The sequence below is a fragment of the Podarcis muralis genome, chromosome 9 (genome assembly GCF_964188315.1).
Source record: "Podarcis muralis chromosome 9, rPodMur119.hap1.1, whole genome shotgun sequence".
NCBI classification, from domain to species: Eukaryota; Metazoa; Chordata; class Lepidosauria; order Squamata; family Lacertidae; genus Podarcis; species Podarcis muralis.
Window position 1 is genome coordinate 457,596 of NC_135663.1, and position 20,624 is coordinate 478,219.

A 20,624-nucleotide genomic window follows, 5' to 3' on the forward strand; every position below is an offset into this window, starting at 1 on the left:
CTCCAAAAACTAGGTGCATCTTGTGGTCTGGTGCATCTTATAGAGCGAAAAATACGGTATTTTATTTTTTTTGCAACCCTCAAGCCCAGGGCTGAAGTCCAGCTGCAGACTCTGCCCCCAAACACAAAAGATTTGGATTTTTAAAATAAAAAATCAGCTCTAGCTCAAAAGAAGTTTTGCAAGAGTAACAGCTTGTAGATTCTCAATCACACTCTCCGTGAATTCCTTAGCTGAAAGACAGGCTACACAAATGAATGATTTAAAAGTTTGGGATGATGGGAGCTGAGGGCCAGCAGAATATGGAGGGCAACAGACAGAAGAAAACTACTTCACAGAAGCATGAGTTGGAAGAGACCCTGAGGATCATCTAGTCCAACCCCTGCAAGGCAGGGCTATGCAGCTGACCCATATGGGGATTGCACCTGCAACCTTGGCGTTAGCAGAACCATGCTCTGGCCAGCTGAGCTATCCAGCCTTAAGGAGTTGTTGCAAGAGGCATGTCTGATGTTTGGAGCTCGCTAGTGTGATTGTTACTGAAGAAATGGAGGTATAAGCTAAGCATGTGCGCTTCAGGGGGAGAAATCAAGTACAGTGCTACAGCTCTAAAGAGCAAGCAGTTAAGTTTGCTTCCAAGACACACTCAGATGTCAGCTGGGAGTGACAGGTCCAGTCCTGGGCACTGAAGCTCAGACAAGAGGTGGGTAAGTCAGGACACAGAAGAATGCTGCAAGTCTTAAGGGGGCTGTGTTTAGATTAGACAAAAGGGGGGGGGGGAGCGCAGACCCTTTGGCATTTGTGCTGGCTGTTCTCATCTAAATACAAGGATAGCAGTTAAAAAATGGGAGCCACTACAGCACTCCTTCTAAGAACAAAACCCCAATTAACTTATCAAATGCCAAGGAAGTAAATTCAGAAAGAATGTGTGCCTTCATCAGAGACTAAAAAAATAAAAAGCAACTGGATTCAGGTTACAGGGCACCTTTGCTGAGACAGGAGGATGGGCCACAATGAGCCAAGACCCCCTTCCCTGCCCCAGTTACGCATCTCCTGACCTATGGAGAGAGGGGGGAAATTGCTTATCCCAGCCCACACTTGCAACTCTAAAAGGGGGCTGAACTTACAAGATGCAGCTGCCTCAGCACGCAAGTTTCCACAAAGGAGAGCTGCCACACAGACAGCCCTGCAAAACACACTCCAAAGAAGAGTCTCTGAGCCAGGGGTGTCCACATCTCTTTAATAATAAGCACGCACTGCTGCCCCCCCCAGCACACAGGGAGAAGCGCCTCCACTCCCAAGGCTACCAGGCACTGGTATGGTAAGGACCCAACAAGCTGCTTCAAGCAGCCTGCCCAGGGAAGGCCAGCTCCCCACTCCCAGCCCAGCTTGGTCGGAGCAAGGAGCAGGTGTCGGCAAGAACCGTTTCATCCATGCAACCAGCAAACCCCAAACCCAGTGCAAATCCCCAGGGGGAGGGAAGGAAGGAGGCAGCCCCCACCCAGAGGAAGAGCTGCACCTTGTCACCAAAGGTTATGGAGCGCAGCGGGAGACATACACACACGCGCACACACACAACTGCTACGGTAGTCGGGGTCCGGCAGGTAGTCCAGGCCCACCCCCCCCCCAAGAGACAGGGCACTGTACAAGTCCACAGAAGGCTCCTACGGAAGCACCCAACCCAGAGGGCAAGAGGGGGAGCAGACCTTTGGTCACAAAGCTGGAAGAGAGCTGGGGGAGGCGCACTACGGACTGCCTAGGCAGGGAAACAAGAAACAGAGCGTGAGATCTGGCTATGGGCAGAGGGCAGTGTTGGTGCTAAGGCGGTAATTCTCCACAGTGAACTGCAGGGCGCAGAAGCCCTTCCTGCCCGCCTCCTGCTGCCGGGCGCCAGGAGGGCGGCAGCGGCGGAGTCCCGGGGGTCAGGAAAGGGCCGTCCCCGTAAAGCAGGGAGGGGAATTCAGACAAGCAGGGCAGGCGCCCTTCAGACAGGCAACGTAGGCGAGGAGGCGGCCAGTTCTTCGGGGTCGCCTTCCGCCTGCCCTGCACACAGGCTCTGGGCCTCGCTGCCCGGGGGAGAGCAGGGGACCCCTTTGGCCAGCAGGTGGGCCGCCTCCTCCTCGCTGTCCTCGCCAGCGGCCTCCTCCTCGTCCTGCCCGCGCCCCACCTCGATCCCCGAGTCGCCCGTCAGCCGGCGGTGGCGGAAGTGCTCGCCCTCGTCGTCGGGCCCTTCGTCGCTGTCCGAGACTCGCCGGGAGTCGCCTTCGAAGAGCTCCACGCTGGAGGAGAAGAGGGCGTGCTTGGGGGGCGCGGGGCAGGGCGCCAGCTTGCCTGCCAGCTCCCAGCTGCCCCCCGGGCTGCTGCTGCCCCCGCCGGCCCCTTCGGCATCCGCCTCGCCCTCGCTGGGGGTGCTGGCCTCCGTGGCCGACAGAGAGGTGCTGCTGGGGGACGTCAGGCAGCTGGACTCACAAGAGCAGCTGGTATAGTTCTCCGAGCTGCCCGTCAGAGTCAGCGTGCTGGAGCCCAGGCGGCTGGCCGAGCCTCCCAGGATGGCACTGTAGGGGGGTGGCGGGGTGGTTGGGCGATGGGCCACCTCTTCGTAGGCAGGCAGCTTGAAGGAAGCCAGCATCCCTGCAGAAGGAGAAGGCGGGGAGGAGGGCAGAGAGACCGGCTGAGAACCACCCAGGACTGCAGAAGCAGACGGACGTCTGAGAGCTGGATCAGCGGGAAGGGGTGGCGCAGCCTGGGAGTCATTTTGGACTCACAGGTGTCCATGGAGGCACAGGTCAATTCTGTATCCAGGGCAGCTGTTTACCAGCTCCACCTGGTACGCAGGCTGAGACCCTACCTGCCTGCAGACTGTCTGGCCAGAGTGGTGCATGCTCTGGTTATCTCCCGCTTGGACTACTGCCATGCGCTCTATGTGGGGCTACCTTTGAAGGTGACCCGGAAACTGCAATTAATCCAGAATGCGGCAGCTAGACTGGTGACTGGGAGCGGCCACTGGGACCACATAACACCAGTCTTGAAAGACCTACATTGGCTCCCAGTACATTTCTGAGCACAATTCAAAGTGTTGGTGTTGACCTTGAAAGCCCTAAATGGCCTCGGTCCAGCTCCAAGGGCCTTCTGGTGGTTCCCTCACTGTGAGAAGCAAAGCTACAGGGAACCAGGCAGAGGGCCTTCTTGGTAGTGGCGCCCGCCCTGTGGAACGCCCTCTCATCAGATGTCAAAGAGATAAACAACTACCTGACATTTAGAAGACATCTGAAGGCAGCCCTGTTTAGGGAAGTTTTTAATGTTCAATGTTTCATTCTGTTTTCAATCTGTTGGGAGCCGCCCAGAGTGGCTGGGGGAAACCCAGCCAGATGGGCGGGGTACAAATAATAAATTATTATTATTAAGTGGCAAAACAAACTGCTCTGCGTGCCACAGCTTCTGGGCTCGAGGGCTGGCACCGCTGGGTTGTAGAAGACCTGGAGAGGCCCTGCCAGCGAGCGTAGATTAGGGGTCGCTGGCCTGTAGGCTGCTGAATGTTGCTGGCCTCCAACCCCCATCAGCCCCAGCCAGCATGGCCAATAGTCAGGGATGACGGGAGTTGTAGTTCAGTAAAAGTTCTGCAGTCTAAGGGGTGTGTGCCAAGTTCTGAAACTGACAAAAAAGTTGCCGCCTTCACATCAACAGAGGGGCACTGACATGAGGCTCATCTGCTGGCTCTGGAGGTTTCCTCCCTCAACACTTCTCCTTAAAACAGCATCGGCTGGATATGATTTAAGCAAAAAACATCCAGAACTAGATGTTCTGGCCTCGTTGACCCAATCTCTTCCAGTCCCCTAGTTCACAAGCCTTAGCTGCCGGCTTTAAATGTCTGAGGCCCACCAGCCACAACAGGACAGGGAAGGGCCAGAACCGGTTCCAAAATGGTGGCAGGTGAGGCAGTATTTGGCACCATCAGTGGCCAATTCCTGACCCTGCTTTCTATCAATACCTAATCCATCTTTGGAGATGGCAGAATTCTTTGCCATGTGTTTTCCTTGTAGCAAGGAAGTCTACAGTTCCTCCAGCTAAGGGCATTTTCTCTGGGGTTTTAATGACAGCCTCCACAATTTGTTGATGCAAGTAGAGAAGCCATCTTCTTACATATTTTTCCTTTCCCACCCCACATGCCTCACAAAGTATTTTCTGTAATTTATTCTCCGCTTCTCCTTCTGCATTCAACTTGTCCCTCTGCCCCTCACAAATCCCTGCTAGTTTCTTTCACCCTTTGTCCTTTGATATTTGTTTTTTTTGCTCCTGTAACAACCTTCCTCTCCTATCTCATTCCTGCCTATTCCCTATTTATCACTAATAATATTTATTATTGTTAGTGGTTATCTTTATACCCCTTTTTCCTCAGAGAGGGGGCCTTCCTTCCCCTGAACTCCTCTGTCTCCCAATGACCTTTAATCAGCAGGCAAAGGGGTGGCCCAGAGGCCTGCCAGCCGGTCCCAGAGACTCGTTTGAGAAACAGGCTCTGGCTGCAGGACCTGAGACCTCTGGGGATATTGGCTCAAGGTGCCAATGGCCCCTGCTGCCCTCACTTTTTGCTCCCCTCCCTCCCAGCCCCGTGGCACTGCCTCACCCGCTGCCCCCGCAGGGGCTGGGCGAGGCAGAGCCCAAGAGAAAAGGCTCTACTCACTGAGATCCATCATGGACGGGGGATAGTTGCAGGCACCGTGGTAGGCAATGAGGTTGATCTCCCGCTGCCGCTGCTGCTGCTGGAGGCGCAGTTTGGCCCGGCGGTGCCTGTAGGCGCAGCAGCAGCTGAAGAGGATCAGGACAGTCCACAGGAGCCAGAACCCTGCCAGGGAAGGGGCGAAAAGGAGGAAGGTCAGCTGTGGAGGAAACAGGCCGCTCTGGCCCTCCTCTCCTAGGTAGTTTGGGGAGAGACAGCTGCTGCTGCTGCCTGCCAGTGTGTAGACAATTCTGAGCTGGACGGACCAAGGCTCTCTCTCTCTCAGGAGAAGGCAGCTGTTCAATACAGCCTGTTCAGAATCATGGGGACTAGAATCCTGCATTATTTTAAGGTTACGAGCCACAGCTGCCAGTCAGCGTAGACAACATAGAAAGCTGTTGATTTGCTGAGTTTTGATTCTTGTTTCCTCCCTGTCTCCTTTCCTGTGTGTCTGTTTATTTAAAAGAAAGACAGTAAGCCTGTGGGGGTAGAGGCTGCCTTGTTCGGATTGTATGTCGGCCCCTTGGGGAGCTTGTTTGCCTGAAGAGAACCTTGGGGAGGCCGACAGGGACGTCAAGGCAGAGGCGCTAAAGAAATAGTACACAAGCAATACTGAGCTGCGCAACAGGTCTCACTTGGCATAAGGCACTTTCCAAGGTTTCTGTTAAATACAGCCTTTTATATGGAATCATGAGAACTAGAATTTTCTTTGAGGAAAACCAGAGTTCAGTGGCTGAGCATCTGGTTTTCCAAGCAAGAGGGCCCCATGCTGAATCCTCAATGTCAGACTGGGACAGCCTCCCGGCCTGAAATCTTGGGCGTTGCTGCCAATCAGTGTTGGGTTTCCTGAGCTAGATGGGTCAATGGATCCGGCTCAACGTAAGGTAGCTTCCCACGCTGCTGTGAGACAGAGGCCTCTTCCTCCTTCCCTGCTACTCACACCAGAGCTCGTAGTAGTAGATGCAGCAGCCGGTCTCCCCGCAGCAGTGACCCGTCTCGCACACGTACGGCTGGTCGTTCACCCCGGGGCAGAACTCGCGCGCCTGGACCAGAGAGGAGGAGGGGACAAAGAGGGAAAGGTTCAGGAAAAGGGCACCGGAAACGCCCAAGGGGGGAAAAGGCAAGTGGTGACATGAGAGAACTGTATAAAATGATGCATGGGGAAGGCGGAGAGAGAAAAGTATTTCTCCCTGTCTCATCATCATCATAATTTATTATTTCTACCCCACCCATCTGGCTGGGTTTCCCCAGCCACCCTGGGCAGCTTCCAACCAAATATTAAAAACACAATACAGCATTAAGCATTAAAAACTGCTTTCAGATGTCTTTTAAAAGTCAGATAGTTGCTTATTTCTTTGACATCTGATGGGAGGGCGTTCCACAGGGCAGGCGCCACCACCGAGAAGGCCCTCTGCCTGGTTCCCTGTAACTTGGCGTCTCGCAGGGAGGGAACCGCCAGAGGCCCTTGGAGTTGGACCTCTGTGTCCGGGCTGGATGATGGGGGTGGAGATGCTCCTTCAGGTATACTGGACTGAGGCCGTTTAGGGCTTTAAACGTCAGTACCAACACTTTGAATTGTGCCCAGAAACGTACTGTGAGCCAATGTAGGTCTTTCAAGACCGGTGTTATATGGTCTCCGTGGCTGCTCCCAGTCACCAGTCTAGCTGCCGCATTCTGGATTAATTGCAGTTAACACGAGAACCTTTATGCCAGTAAGTTTCTGGGCTGGTTTTAACCTGTAATGCCTTAAATGGCTCAGGACCGCCAAACCCCATGGTCTGACTCTCGCCACCTGAACTGACCTGGACCCTGCAAACATCATCTGAGGTCCTTCTTTGTGTGCCTCCTCCATGAGAGGTCCGGAGGGGAGCAACACAAGAACGGGCCTTTTCTGTGGTGGCTCCCCGCTTGTGGAATGCTCTCCCTGGGGAAGCCTGCCTGGCGCCCTTGTTACATATCTTATGCCCCAGTCGAAAACATTCCTCCTCTTCCAGGCCTTTGGCTAACTAAACAAAGTATGGGCTTTTAAAACATGGGGGGGAGGGTATTGGTTTTTGTTTGTTACTATGGTATGTGCTTCTATATTGTGCTTCTATATTGTAGACAGCCCTGTGATCTTCGGATGAAGGGTGGCATAGACATTTAATTAATGAAATAATAAATAATGATAATGGAACTCCAATTGACATCCTATGAAGCTGTTGCGCCCCCCCCCCCATTGCATGCCACCCTATATCTGTAGATTCGGTCCTCCTTCATGCACCACATATCCTATGGAACTCGCTGCCACAGGAGGCAGCAACAGCCATTGACCTGGCTTCAAATGGAGGCTAGGCAAATTCCGGAAGGAGGAGAGGTCTGTCCACGAATCCAACAGCCGCGATGCCTCTGCTCTGCATCCCACAGCTGGAGGGAGCCAGGCTTCTGCATCCCAGCTTCTGGAAATCTCAGGAGGGCCCTGCTCCCGGGTTCCCTGTAAGGGGCACCTGCTGCTCGACAGAGAGGGCTCCTTTTTAAATATTGTTTTTATTTTTTAATGGATGTTATTTTAAATTGCAATTGATATTAATACTGTAATTTTAGCTTTAGATTTTATGATTGATGCGGAAATTGGTTTTCCATTTGGTTGTGCCCCTTTTGATGTGCCCTATTTATTGCTTATGTCTTTTGTTATGCTGGTATAAATCTTGTCATGTGGTGAGCCGCCTCCAGCACTGTTTTAACTACGGAAAGGCAGCCTACAAATAAAAGGATGAAGATGATTGTTATGGAAATTACGGGGGGGGGGGCACTGAAGATGATGAGGAAGATGAGGACCTGTTTGGCCGCCCCTGGGAAGAGGCTGCTCTGCCCGATGCCCCTCGCGCCAAGCCTGCAGATCCCTCCATAGCTGTCAACTTACAGATTTGAAAACCGAGCAGGCTCGAAAATAAGGGACCAGCAGCCAAAATAAGGGATCAAGAATGACTTTGATAAAATACATATTTTGTTTATGTGCAAATGGCTTGAGATCCCTATGAGGTCCATCAATTGCCATAGAGCATCTCTTCAACACAAAAAACAGCCACAATTTGTTGTGGACAAAGGGCAGCTGGACGTAGAAAGGGCCCCATTCAGGAGCTTCTTTAAGGGCCCTCATCCAGAAGGGGGACGTGGACGCTTGACAGCTATGGACCCCTCCCGGTGGAGCCTCCCGGGCCGGAGGCGCTCTACCTGGCTCCCCCCCCCTCCCGCGGCCCCCTACCTGCCGCTCCCGGCCCAGCAAGGCGGCCCAGCCGGCCTGGGCTTCCCTCCCGGGCGGAGGCCTCCTCCGCTCCATGGCGCCGCCGCCTCAGCCGCCTACAGCCTTCGCGGGAGCCCAGACGCCGCCGCCAAGGCCTCCTGGGGCCCGGCCGCCGCCGCCGCCTCCTGCCCCGCGGCGCCTCCGGCCCTCATTGCCGCCGCCTCCGCCAAGGCCGCCCAGGCCTCCGGCTCCGCCGCCTCAGCCCAGGCCGCCGGCCCCGCCGCCATCACTCGGGGCCGCGGCTCCCGCCCCGCCGCGCCCGGCCCTCCAATCGGCGCCTTCCGCGGGGCTGGCGGCCAACCGGCGCCCGCGCCTCCGTCCGGCGGGGACCAATCGGAGGCCGGCTTCTCCCATAACAACAGCAGACAAAGAGGCCAGGGGACCGCCCTCCGCGGCGACGGAAGGGGCCTCCAGCCAACGAGCGGAGGCCGCCTTCGTAACTGGCAGCGGCGCTGGCCAAAGGCAGCGCGAGGGGCCGGCCGAAGCTCCGATGGACAGCAGGGCCCGTCCAAGGGGCGGCGGAGCTTTGCGGAAACAAGCCCTCGCCGGGCCCTCCCCCGGGGCGCTCTCGGCCAATGCGAGGCGGAGGGGGAGGCGCGTGTTGAGGGAGCCGGCCAATGGGAAGCGGCGACTCTCGCCTCCTCGGGGGAGCGCGTGAAGATGCGAAAGGAGCGTTTCAGCGCCTGCGCAGGGGGGGGGGAGCTGTGCTCTCGTCTGTGGGAGAGATCTCGCGAGAGGATGCGCTGGGCCTGGAGCCGGAAGTGGAGCCTCCCTCGAGTAGAAGGAATGGTCGCGGGGAGGAGCGCTTGAGGCGGGCGCCTGAGAGGGAGCCGGAGCCGGGCGGAGTAGGGGACAGGCGGGCGGGCGGAGGGGCTGCCAGGGAGCCGGGAAGCGGCTTCCGGGGAAGGTGGCTCGGCTGTGGTGGAGCTTCCTGTGGAGGCTGAAGGGGGAACTGGGCCTTCCGGGCCTCCAAGGAGGAAGGGAACCGGGCGAGGCCTGTCAGGCAACCGCTCCTCGGATCCTCCCTGGATAAGGAGCAGACCAGGCCTGAGGGTCCGGCGCAGCCCCATCCTGATGAGGAGAATTATTAATATTATTATTAATATTAATTAACAAACAATAATAAAAACAAGTTGAACGAATACAACTTAAAAACAAGATTAAAATACAACATTAAAATATTAAAATGTAGCCTCATCGCAGGAGGAGAAGGAAAAGAAAAAAGAAGGGGGGGGAAATCAAATTGGCTCCAAGCCAAAGGCCAGGCGGAACCACTCTGTCTTACAGGCCCTGCGGAAAGAAATCAGATCCTGCAGGGCCCTGGTCTCATGAGACAGAGCGTCCCACCAAGCCGGGGCCACCACTGAGAAGGCCCTGGCTCTGGTTGTGGCTAATCTAACTTCCTTAGGGCCCGGGACCTCTAGGGTGTTGCTATTTATGGACCTTGAGGCTCTCCATGGGGCAGAGCGGGAGAGGCGGTCCCGTAGGTACAAGGGTCCTAGGCCGTGAATCTAGCTGGGTTTCCCCAGCCACTCTGGGCGGCTTCCAGCAAAATATTAAAATATAATAATTCATCAAATATTAAAAGCTCCCTGGGAGAAAATGCAAGTGGTGACATGACAGAACTGTATAAAATGATGCATGGGGAAGGCGGAGTGACAAAAGTATTTCTCCCTGTCTCATCATCATTATAATAATTTATTATTTCTACTCCGCTCAACTGGCTGGGTTTCCCCAGCCACTCTGGGCAGCTTCCCACCAAATATTAAAAACAAAATACAGCATTAAACATTAAAAACTGCTTTCAGATGTCTTATAAAAAAAAGTCAGTTTATTTCTTTGACATCTGGTGGGAGGGTGTTCCACAGGGCGGGTGCCACCACTGAGAAGGCCCTCTGCCTGGTTTCCTTCCGCCGGCCCATGTCTGGGGTCTGAGCAGGGCCAGGTTTAGGTTTGATGAGACCCTCAGCTCCTGAAGGTAATGGGGCCTGATATGTCCAGCTGTCCTTTGTCAACAAATTGTCACTGTTTTTTGTGTAGAATAGATGCTATATGGTCATTTATAGACCTAATAGGTATCTCAAGCCATTTGCACATAACAAAATATGTATTTTATCAAATTGTTGAGCTGTAATACAATTACGTATATTAATAGTGAAATACAATTAAGAATTTTTTGGGGCCCCCCAAGAGAGTGGGGCCCTAAGCTATAGCTTGTTTAAGGTAAAAGGTAAAGGTACCCCTGCCCGTACGGGCCAGTCTTGACAGACTCTGGGGTTGTGTGCCCATCTCACTTAAGAGGCCAGGGGCCAGCGCTGTCCGGAGACACTTCCGGGTCACGTGGCCAGCGTGACAAAGCTGCATCTGGCGAGCCAGCGCAGCACACGGAAACGCCGTTTACCTTCCCGCCAGTAAGTGGCCCCTATTTATCTACTTGCACCCGGGGGTGCTTTCGAACTGCTAGGTTGGCAGGCGCTGGGACTGAACGGGAGCACACCCCACTGCGGGGATTCGAACCACTGACCTTTCAATCGGCAAGCCCTAGGCGCTGAGGCTTTTACCCACAGCGCCACCCGCGTGTTTAGCTTATAAGTAAATCCAGCACTGGGTCTGAGCACCGCAAGGGTAGTGGGAGGGGGGCTGAGCTGCTCCTGTGCCCAAAACCGCCTGGGACTCCATCACAGCAGCCTGGCATCTGCACAGAATTGCCCCGAAAGAGGGATGGAGCATGTCGGCTCCTTTGCATCGTGTCGAAGGAAATAATTGAAGATGATGATACAGGAAGTCTTCATTATTTTAAGTTCTTTCCCTCCTTCCTGGGACCTCCTCATCCTCACTTGGGATGCAATGCCTCAGGCAGGTCGGAAAGTGTCTCAGCAGGAATGCAGCTGGCGAGCGGGCAACCTATGGCGGTGCAGAAGGGTTTTTGTTTTGGATCTACAAAGCAGACAGTGGTACCTCGGGTTACATACGCTTCTGCTAACCCAGAAATAGTGCTTCAGGTTAAAATCAGTTTCAGGTTAAGTACGGACCTCCAGAACGAATTAAGTACTTAACCCGAGGTACCACTGTATCTGCAAAGATTGCCCTGCCAACTTAGACAGCGACGACAAACTGTCAGCAATCCAAGAAACAAAAGCAGTGGGCTCATTTTGTTACAGCGATGGTTTAAGCCGTTTGGCCTTCAAGCGCCACTCGGGGTGACATCATTCTGTGTAATTCCTGTGACTGCCAAAGCACTTTCAAATTCAGCTTTTCTTGGCAAAGAGCATTGGTCACCGTGCCACGGAAGTGTAAACATGGCCTTGGGTATTTAATTATCAAGAACATTTTGTACATAGGCCACCTTTTGAAGCATAGCTTGGTCATTACACAGCGGAAAATACAATGCAAAAACAGTAACATCAGTATTAACAATCACTGTAATACTGGTCTGCCTTAAACGGGCTATCACAAGGATTACTGAAATGTGCGTGCTTTGAAGCCTTGAAGTGTATGTTAAGGATAGACAACAATAAAGAGCAGTGTGTCTTGAAAACTGAAGGACAGAATCATTCATTTTGCAAACACAAAATTAAACCTATTAACAATTTCTATTAAAATGTGCTATTACCCAGTTCACGTGACATGTGGTTATTAGTTCATGCTGCCAGGCAGACTGGTTACTTTATTGTGGTTTAAGGAGTGCATTTTAAAGTATTATCTACTTCAGACTCTCACAGTAGTGCTTAAAATCTAAGCAAATTTTGGAGTTGGGTCATTGAGGGACACTGCGTGAACTGCACACTCAAGGTGGGTGTCTCTGCCATCAGTTGTGTAGGTCTGTAATGTGTGTTAGTTGTTGTGCTAGAAAGATGCAGGTGAGCACATCCCAAGACAGGTAGTTTGAAATTTGGTTGCCTTCTAACACACCTCTTTCCATTTTGCCCCGCTGCTGCTATTATTTTTTATTATTATTATTATTATTATTATTATTATTATTATTATTATTAAATGTATACACAGTCCGTTGGAATATAAGAACCTTGCAGCTGGATCAGGCCAAGGGCTTGTTGAATACAGTATTTTCTTCTCACAATAGCCAACCAGATTCCTGAGAGAGACGGATTTCACTGCTTCTTCCCAGATTTGCTGCCTGGACCTCCGTGCTTGGCTCTAAATAGACTGTGCACTTAGTTACATGACCTAACATGAGAAGGGGAGACGAGAGACATGGCATCCCTGCAGCAGTCCTTTCTAAAATGGTTTGTGAAAACCACACCAGTGTCTCCCCCCCCCCCCCCGGTCTGGCTGCCCCCACCACTAGCACCTCTAGAGCTCACTGTTAAAGGAAGGGATGAAAAAACAAGCAAATAATGAGACCAACCTTATTCACTTCTGGATATCTTTTATCTTTGCTGTGTCTTTTATTACAATAAATAAATAAATCACCAGTGGAACCATGTTTCTCTAGGGCAAAGTAGATCTGGGCAAGGAACCCGAGATCAAATACCTGGTTCCTTCCAGGCGGGAAAAGAAAAGAGAGGCTCCGTTTTACAACTGGGAAGGGTTTTTTCTCCTTCCCCATAGATCCAGGGCAAGACTACTGAGGTCGCCTCCTGCCCATGTCTATTTCCTGTGCCACCACAGTAGCTGCAAAGGGAGCGATGCTACGTCTTCTCAGTCAAGAGCAGCTGCCAGGAGTGCAGTCTCCGCTGGGTCCCACATGAGAGAGGCACTTGTCTCTTGCTGCCACAGGGCCAGTTGCCTTGCCACCCTCCGTCACTTTGCCAGCCCAGTCAGCAAAGGCCGCGACACCCATGTCTGTCCACTACAGAGAGACAAGCATGTTCAGGACCATCAAAACAGCCTGCCCAAGGCCATCTCCACATCAGGGCTGGGGGTGAAGGTCTTCCGCATCCTCCTTTGGATCACAGAGGTGGCATTCCTAGAGGAGTTCCAGGCGACCAAGGTGGTCCTCCTCTGGCACGGATGGTGGCGCTTAGGCTGCCACCTGCTGGAGCAGCAAGTTCTTCTTGTAGCAGGCCAGGCTGCAGAGCGGCACCCCAGTGAGGGAGCAGGAGTACCGCTTGAGGTTGGGACACCCCCCGACTCCGCAGGGGGTGGGCAGAGGCACGGCAGGCGGCAGGGAGGGCAGCAGAGGCGCGGAGACCCCCAGAGGGAAAGAGACCGTGATCCCGTCGGCAGCGTTGCGGTAGGAGACCATCGGGGCGGCGGCCGCTTTGGCCTTGCGCTCCCGCAGAGTCTTCACCTTGGCCTTGCTGGTCTTGGTGAGGCGCTCAATGGTCTGGTTCTTGTTCTCCTCCGCCTTCTTGGCTGCCTGGAGGCGCCGCTTGCGAGCGCGCTCCTCTCGCTTCACCAGCATCTCCTCCGTCAGCTCCTTGGCCTTGTAGCCCATCGGAAGCTCCAGCAGCGGCTGGCTCTGTTGCTTGTGCAGGAGGGCTTTCTGGAGGGCAGGGAAAGAGAGAACAAAAGAGAGCGTGCAGGACCAGTGAAGAGGCTGGCAGCCAGCAAGGCCCAGCGGCAACTACCGGGGGTCACAGAGATTTTATTGCATCAATGGATGAGGTTGAATCCTGAGAGGACAAAAGTACTGTTTTTGGGGTACAGGGGATGGGCTGGTGTGGAGGACTCCCTGGTCCTGAATGGGGCAACTGTGTCCCTGAAGGACCAGGTGCGCAGCCTGGGAGTCATTTTGGACTCGCAGCTGTCCATGGAGGTGCAGGTCAGTTCTGTGTCCAGGCAGCTGTCCACCAGCTCCATCTGGTACGCAGGCTGAGACCCTCCCTGTCCGCAGACTGTCTGGCCAGAGTGGTGCATGCTCTGGTCATCTCCCGCTTGGACTACTGCAATGCGCTCTCCGTGACGCTACCTTTGAAGGTGACCCAGTAATTGCAATTAATCCAGAATGTGGCAGCTAGTCTGGGGACTGGGGGCGGCTGCCGAGACCACATAACACCGGTCTTGAAAGACCTACATTGGCTCCCAGTACGTTTCCAAGCACAATTCAAAGTGTTGGTGCTGACCTTGAAAGCCCTAAATGGCCTCAAAGGCCCAGTATACCTGAAGGAGCGTCTCCCATCATTCTGCCCGGACACTGAGGTCCAGCTCCGAGGGCCTTCTGGCGGTTCCCTCGCTACGAGAAGCAAAGCCACAGGGAACCAGGCAGAGGGCCTTCTCGGTAGTGGCCCCCGCCCTGTGGAATGCCCTCCCATCAGATGTCAAAGAGATAAACAACTACCTGGCATTCAGAAGATATCTGAAGGCAGCCCTGTTCAGGGAAATTTTTAATGTGTGACATTTTAATGTATTTTTCATCTTTGTTGGTAGCCGCCCAGAGTGGCTGGGGAAACTCAGCCAGATGGGCGGGGTACAAATAATAAATTATTATTATGATGATGATGACAAAACAGAGAGCATGCTGGATCAGGCCAGTGGGGACCCATCTTCTCCATCATCATCATTATTATTATGGCTGAAGGGTTTCTTGTGGGACACCAGCCAGCAGGACCCGAGGCCAAGAGCATTTCTCCCCTCCTGTGGTTTCTGGCAGCCAGGATTCAGAAGTCTTCCTGCCTCCCACCATGGAAGTAGAGCATCGCCGTCATGAGAACACAATGCTGGACTAGAAGGGCTCTGGCCTGACCCTGCAGGCTTTTCTTAGGTGCTTACGGGACCACCTCTCCTGATATGCCCCACAGAGGGCCTTAAGGTCCATAAATAGCAATAGGGTCCCGGGCCCTAAGGAAGTCAGATTAGCCTCAACCAGAGCCGGGGCCTTTTCAACACTGGCCCCAGCCTGGTGGAACGCTCTGTCTCATGAGACCAGGGCCCTGCAGGATCTTTCCGCAGGGCCTGTAAGACAGAGTTGTTCCGCCTGGCCTTTGGCTTGGAATCAACTTGATCGCCTCCCCCTCTTTCCTCTTTCCTTTCTCCTTCTGTGATGGAACTCCTATTTGGGGACTTCCCTGGCTTTTTTCTGGCCCACGTAGAACCAGTCTGGATAGTTGGTCTTGGTGAAGACTTGACGTTTTTATCCCCCCAAAAAGTTTTTGATTTGAGTTTCTACTGAAATGAGGCTGCATTTTAATCATGTACTTAATCTTGTTTGTTTTTAAGTTGTATTTTGATCAATTGTTTTTACCTGGTGTTATCCGCCCTGAGCCCAGTATTGGCTGGGGAGGACGGGGTATAAATAAAATTTCTTTTATTATTTTTATTATTAGACACTAGTGCTGGGATGGGGCTGCCTATAAGGAGGGAGAGCAAGAACAAATCCCTGCTCCCACCCCCTGCAGAAGCATCAGTCCCTGACAGACTGAAACTAGAAGCCCCACCTCCCAGGCAGGCAGGGAGCCACAGTGGAAGCAAACCTGTTTTGGAGGCTGAACCCTCTCACTCCTAATGGAAAGACCGTAAGAACTCTCACTTTCAAGACAGATCAAGGTCATGGCTACTGCTGTTTGGTCTGGCCCCGTTTTCCTTCTGGATCAAGTATTCCATCAGTTTAAGCTGCCCCAGAGTCCTTCGGGGCCTCCCAGGCACCACGTAGCAGAGCACCAAAGCCTTCCTCAGCTTCCCCTGCCCCGTCTGTGCTCCCCAGCGAGGGCTGCCATAACAGCTTCCTCCTCCTTACCTGCCGGGCTGTGAGCAGGGATTCGTCCACCTCCTTCTTGAGCTCCCCGTTGTCATCCAGCTCCCCGCGCTCCAGGGCATCCAGCCAGCGCTGCTCCTCAGTATCGAGTTCCGGCAGGGGAGACGGCTCCAGATTACTGTCCTCATCTGCGTTTGTGTGCAAGAAATGGTTGCCTTAACTTTGAGTTGCAACATTGGAGAACGGGGGGGGGGGGGGGGGAGGCATCTTATATCACTGCTCCACCTGCCCCTCCCGTATCTACCACCAGGGCTGCAAGGGAGGGCAGTACCAGGTGCCCAGGAAGGACAGCCCAGCCTTTGTGGGACTGACAGCCAGCTGCTTCAACAGCCAGGGGATTCAGCTGAAGAACGGCATTTGCTGCAACACCAGAGAACGTTGGGATGGGGAACTTTTATGCACCTTTGCCCCGTTTTACTGACTATTGTATCACTGCCTGTTTTCTTTTGTTATAAAAGTTTAAGCCACATTGGGAAATTTGGTTAGTAGGAAGGGTAATAATAATAATAATAATAATAATAATAATAATAATAATAATAATAAAAATAGCACAGTGTACATAAAATCACATAGTCAATTAAAATACATTCTAAAATCAATCAAATTAATGGCAACCATTGGGCTAGAGTTCTATGAGGATTACAGAAGGAGAGAGGGGGTCAGACTGTGCCTTGGCCAAAGGCTAGGCGGAACAGCTCTGTCTTGCAGGCCCTGCGGAAAGATGTCAAGTCCCGCAGGGCCCTAGTCTCTTGTGACAAAGTGTTCCACCAGATAGGGGCCATGGCTGAAAAAGCCCTGGCACTAGCTGAGACCAATCTAACCACCTTGCGACCTGGGACATCTAGAGTGTTGCTATTTATGGACCTTAAGGTCCTCCGTGGGGCATACCAGGAGATGCGGTCCCGTAGGTACGAGGGTCCTAGGCCGTATAGGATTTTAAAGGTTAAAACCAGCACCTTGAACCTGATCCTGTACTCCACCGGGAGCCAGTGCAGCTGGTATAGCACCAGGTGAATGTGATCCCACAGCGAGGACCCCATAAGGAGTTTCACCACGGCATTCTGCACCCGCTGGAGTTTCTGGGTCAGTCTCAAGGGCAGCCCCACGTAGAGCGAGTAAATACTCCTAAAGAATGAAGCTACCGTTAATGAGAGCAGAACATTTTCTGCAGTCTTACAGGCAAGCACAAGATGACGTTTCAGTTCATTTTGGAAGCAAGTAACGAACACACTGGGACCATAAAGTAACAGAAGGAAACTTACCATGAGTGAGTGGACAATTGCCTTGCTCTTTTGCAAGTTAAAAGTGGTTTCATACTCTCACTGTGTTTATGGCTATGACCAATCCGTCGTAATCAGGCAGCTAACCTTCCTATCCTCTTTTGGGGACCATATTGCAGCACAGCCTTGTCACCTCACTAAATAAGTGGCCCTACAGCTGAACTAGCTAACGTAGAGAAAGAAACCACACTTCTATACACCAGCAAATCTAGAAGAACTCCAGGAGCTCCCTCCAGCTGTGGCTTCCCCAGGAAAAGCATCACTCACTTACCCAGCCATGCGCGATATTGTTCAATGGGCACCCCTTCCATCGGCTCATCCTCATCATCCACAACCATCAGTGGGGAGGGAGAGCGCGGCCTCTCGGGAATGACGGTGAAGGTTGGCACACTGGGAAGACAAAGAGGAAGCCAATGAATTCATCCCAATAAACTGGAGGACCCCGAGATTAGCCAAACCCAGCTCTGATGGGGGAATGGGTGGTAGGGAGGGGGCAAAGCAGTTACGGATCAGAAAAACCTGGAGTGCAGAACTGGGCTAAGTCCCTCCTCCCTCTGAGAGGTTTGAGCATTTTCTAGAAACAGGGCAAAGTACTCTCATTTAAGCTGTGTGGCAAAGGTGGTTTCAACATTGCTTGGAGTCATACGTCTGAATGGCTTAGATTTTACATATATGTTAGATATGACATGCACGTATGCCAGTGGTTTGCCTACAACTCAAAGAAATAAATCCAAAGGTTTCAGCGGAAATTAGAATTGAGAAGGGAACCAGGCAAGGGTGCCCACTTTCCCCTCTGCTGTTTCTTTCAGTCCTGGAGGTCTTGCTAAGTATGATTAGAAAGGATGAACAAGTCAAAGGTATTACAGTAGGTTCGAAACAATATAAATTAAAAGCCTTTGCTGATGATCTAGTTCTGACATTACAAGAGCCAGACTCCAGTGCAGTCAAAGCACTGGAGCTGATGCAAGAGTTTGGTCAGGTAAAAAGGTAAAGGTAAAGGGAGCCCTGACCATTAGGTCCAGTCGTGGCCGGCTCTGGGATTGTGGCACTCCTCTCGCTTTATTGGCCGAGGGAGCCGGCGTACAGCTTCCGGGTCATGTGGCCAGTCATGTAGTCATGTGGCCAGTCATGTGGTCATGTGGCCACGCGAACCAGAGCAGCGCATGGAAACGTCGTTTACCTTCCCACCAGAGCGGTACCTATTTATCTACTTGCACTTTGACGTGCTTTCGAACTGCTAGGTTGGCAGGAGCAGGGACCGAGCAACGGGAGCTCACCCCGTCATTGCGGGGATTCGAACCGCCGACCTTCCAATCGGCAAGTCCTCGGCTCTGTGGTTTAACCCACAGCACCACCCGCGCTGGTCAGGTAGCAGGATTCAAATTAGACAAGAGCAAAACCAAAGTAATTGAGAAAAATCTGGATAATGAAGAAATAAAACTATTACAAGAAAAAACGGGCCTAGATTTTGTGGAAAAAGTTAAATTCTGGAGATCCTGCCACATGCCTCTTAGTGCCCAGGATCTGTCCTCCCAGCTTGATCTTGAGCTTCAGCTGCGGCTTCGGCAGGGCGGCCAGAGGCTCCACTGGCGGCAGGCCCGCCTCCTCGCGGTGATGCCTCTTCTTGTGCTTCTTCTTATGCTTCTTGTGCTTCTTCTTGTGGGATCCATGGTTGCTGGACTCATCCTCATCTCCTGCCGGGGGGGGGGCGGGGCGGAGAAAGCAAGCAGAACACCATAGCAGTCAGCTCAGCAGCTTCCCAGTCCAACAACCTCTCTTTTTAACCAAGCCTTTGGCTTTTAATTCTCCGCAGCCTTTTAGGGCGGGTGAGCGGTTGAAATGTGTTCCCCCCTCTTTCTTGGTTTTCATGTCTGCATGCATTATGATATATGTGGAAATTGTTTTCCATTTGGCTGTGTACTTTTTGATGTGTTTATTTATTGTTTCTGATTTTTGTTACACTGGTAATTATTTAAATCTTGTCATGTTGTAAACCACCTTGAGCATTATTTTAACTATGGAAAGGCGGCATACAAAGAAAATGATGGTGATGATTTTGGATAAATACAGGGTAAAGAACAGCTTCTATCCGTGGGCTGTTAGGCTGCTGAATGGAAAGCTAACAACGGGGCAGCTGACTTTGGGGTTTGGTGTGTGTGTGTGTCAGTAAACGAGGGGAATTAAGACTAAGAGAGCTGAGTGGGGGGTGCTGGTGTGATCTCACTCTATACAAGTTGTACAAGTGACAATAAAGTATTTCAGTACACAGTGGTACCTCGGGTTAAGAACTTAATTCGTTCCAGAGGTCCGTTCTTAACCTGAAACTGTTCTTAACCTGAAGCACCACTTTAGCTAATGGGGCCTCCTGCTGCCACGCAATTTCTGTTCTCATCCTGAAGCAAAGTTCTTAACCCGAGGTATTATTTTTGGGTTAGCGGAGTCTGTAACCTGAAGCGTCTGTAACCCGAGGTACCACTGTATACAAGTTGTACAAGTGACAATAAAGTATTTCAATTCAATTCATGATGATAATGCACGCTTGTTTGTTTGTCAAATCATTTTGCAAGTTGCTTTGAGTTCCCGTGGCGAAAAAGTGACTTATACATTTAATAAAGGACAACAAAGGCCTAGAACAGGCAGAGGCAAATTCCAGCCCTCCAGTTGTTTGGGACTACAATTCCCATCATCCCTGACCACTGGTCCTGTGAGCTAGGGATGATGGGAATTGTAGTCCCGAGCATCTCTGCCTGGCCTAGGAGCTGGGAGAGACCGGGGTTCAAATGACGCGGGCCCGCCCTACCTCGCGGGGCTGTTGTGAGGACGAGAGCCAGGCCCGCCCCTCGGGGCTCCCGGGAGGAAAGGCGACCAGGCCCAGGCCGACCCGGAGGCCTCGGGGAGAAGCGCCTCCCGCCCCGGCCTCGCTCGGCTACTCACCCCGCGCGGCGCCTTCCATCCGGGCTCCGGCCTCCGCCCTCCGCCACGACTGACTCATCGAGCCGGCCCGCCAAAGACGCGGCCGCTTCCCGGGGGGACGCAATTGCGGACGGACAAGGCCCCCGCGCGCGCTGCTGACGCACTTCCGTCCACAGCTGGCGCGGCCAGAGTGACGTCACGCCATAGGCAGACTCAGTCACAGACTTAGTAATGCAGACTCGCGCAGGGTCGCTAACCTCCGGGTTCGTTTGGTGCTTAAAATCCTATAGACTCAAAAACTGCAGTGGGAAAGGGACCCAAGGGTCATCTAGTCCAACCCCGTGCCATTATTAATTTGCTATTAATTTATTAAATTTATGTACCGCACATCCTATGCCCTTTTAAAAGATGGCTCTTTTTTCATTAGCGGGACTGAAATAAATCCTGTAACAATATATTTTTTTAAAAAAAAATCTAGACCAAAGAGACAGAGTTGACTATAAGGACATAAGGGTCAGAAGTTGAAGATTTAAAGTGCAATAGAAAGACTTGAAAACCTGTCGAAAGGATGGAGGGAAGTCACAAGCTCGGCAGAGCAAAGCGTATATTTGTTAGTTATTGTACTGATGGAAATACTGTCTTATAAAAAAGAAATTAATAAAAATTATTTTAAAAAATAAAATATGGCTCTTTTGGGCGCAGCCGAAGAAGCCATGACAGACAGCCCAGAAACCTCTGCTGAAAAAAACCCAATGAATGGGAGAGTTGGAAGGGACGCGATGATCA

At 52.3% G+C, this 20,624-nt stretch overlaps 2 protein-coding genes across 2 annotated transcripts; both read right to left on the reverse strand.

The window, feature by feature from the left end:
- Positions 1-1,220: 1,220 nt before the first annotated feature.
- On the reverse strand, positions 1,221-8,103 carry WBP1 (WW domain binding protein 1). Its single transcript, XM_028744601.2, has 4 exons — positions 7,953-8,103; positions 5,649-5,751; positions 4,673-4,834; positions 1,221-2,625 (listed from the first exon to the last, which is right to left on the reverse strand). The coding sequence occupies exons 1-4, from the start codon at positions 8,025-8,027 to the stop codon at positions 1,979-1,981; spliced, it is 987 nt and encodes a 328-aa protein (XP_028600434.1). The 5' UTR covers positions 8,028-8,103; the 3' UTR covers positions 1,221-1,978.
- Positions 8,104-12,366: 4,263 nt separating this feature from the next.
- On the reverse strand, positions 12,367-20,001 carry INO80B (INO80 complex subunit B). Its single transcript, XM_028744602.2, has 5 exons — positions 19,860-20,001; positions 18,433-18,619; positions 17,197-17,315; positions 15,628-15,773; positions 12,367-13,437 (listed from the first exon to the last, which is right to left on the reverse strand). The coding sequence occupies exons 1-5, from the start codon at positions 19,915-19,917 to the stop codon at positions 12,973-12,975; spliced, it is 975 nt and encodes a 324-aa protein (XP_028600435.1). The 5' UTR covers positions 19,918-20,001; the 3' UTR covers positions 12,367-12,972.
- Positions 20,002-20,624: the final 623 nt, after the last annotated feature.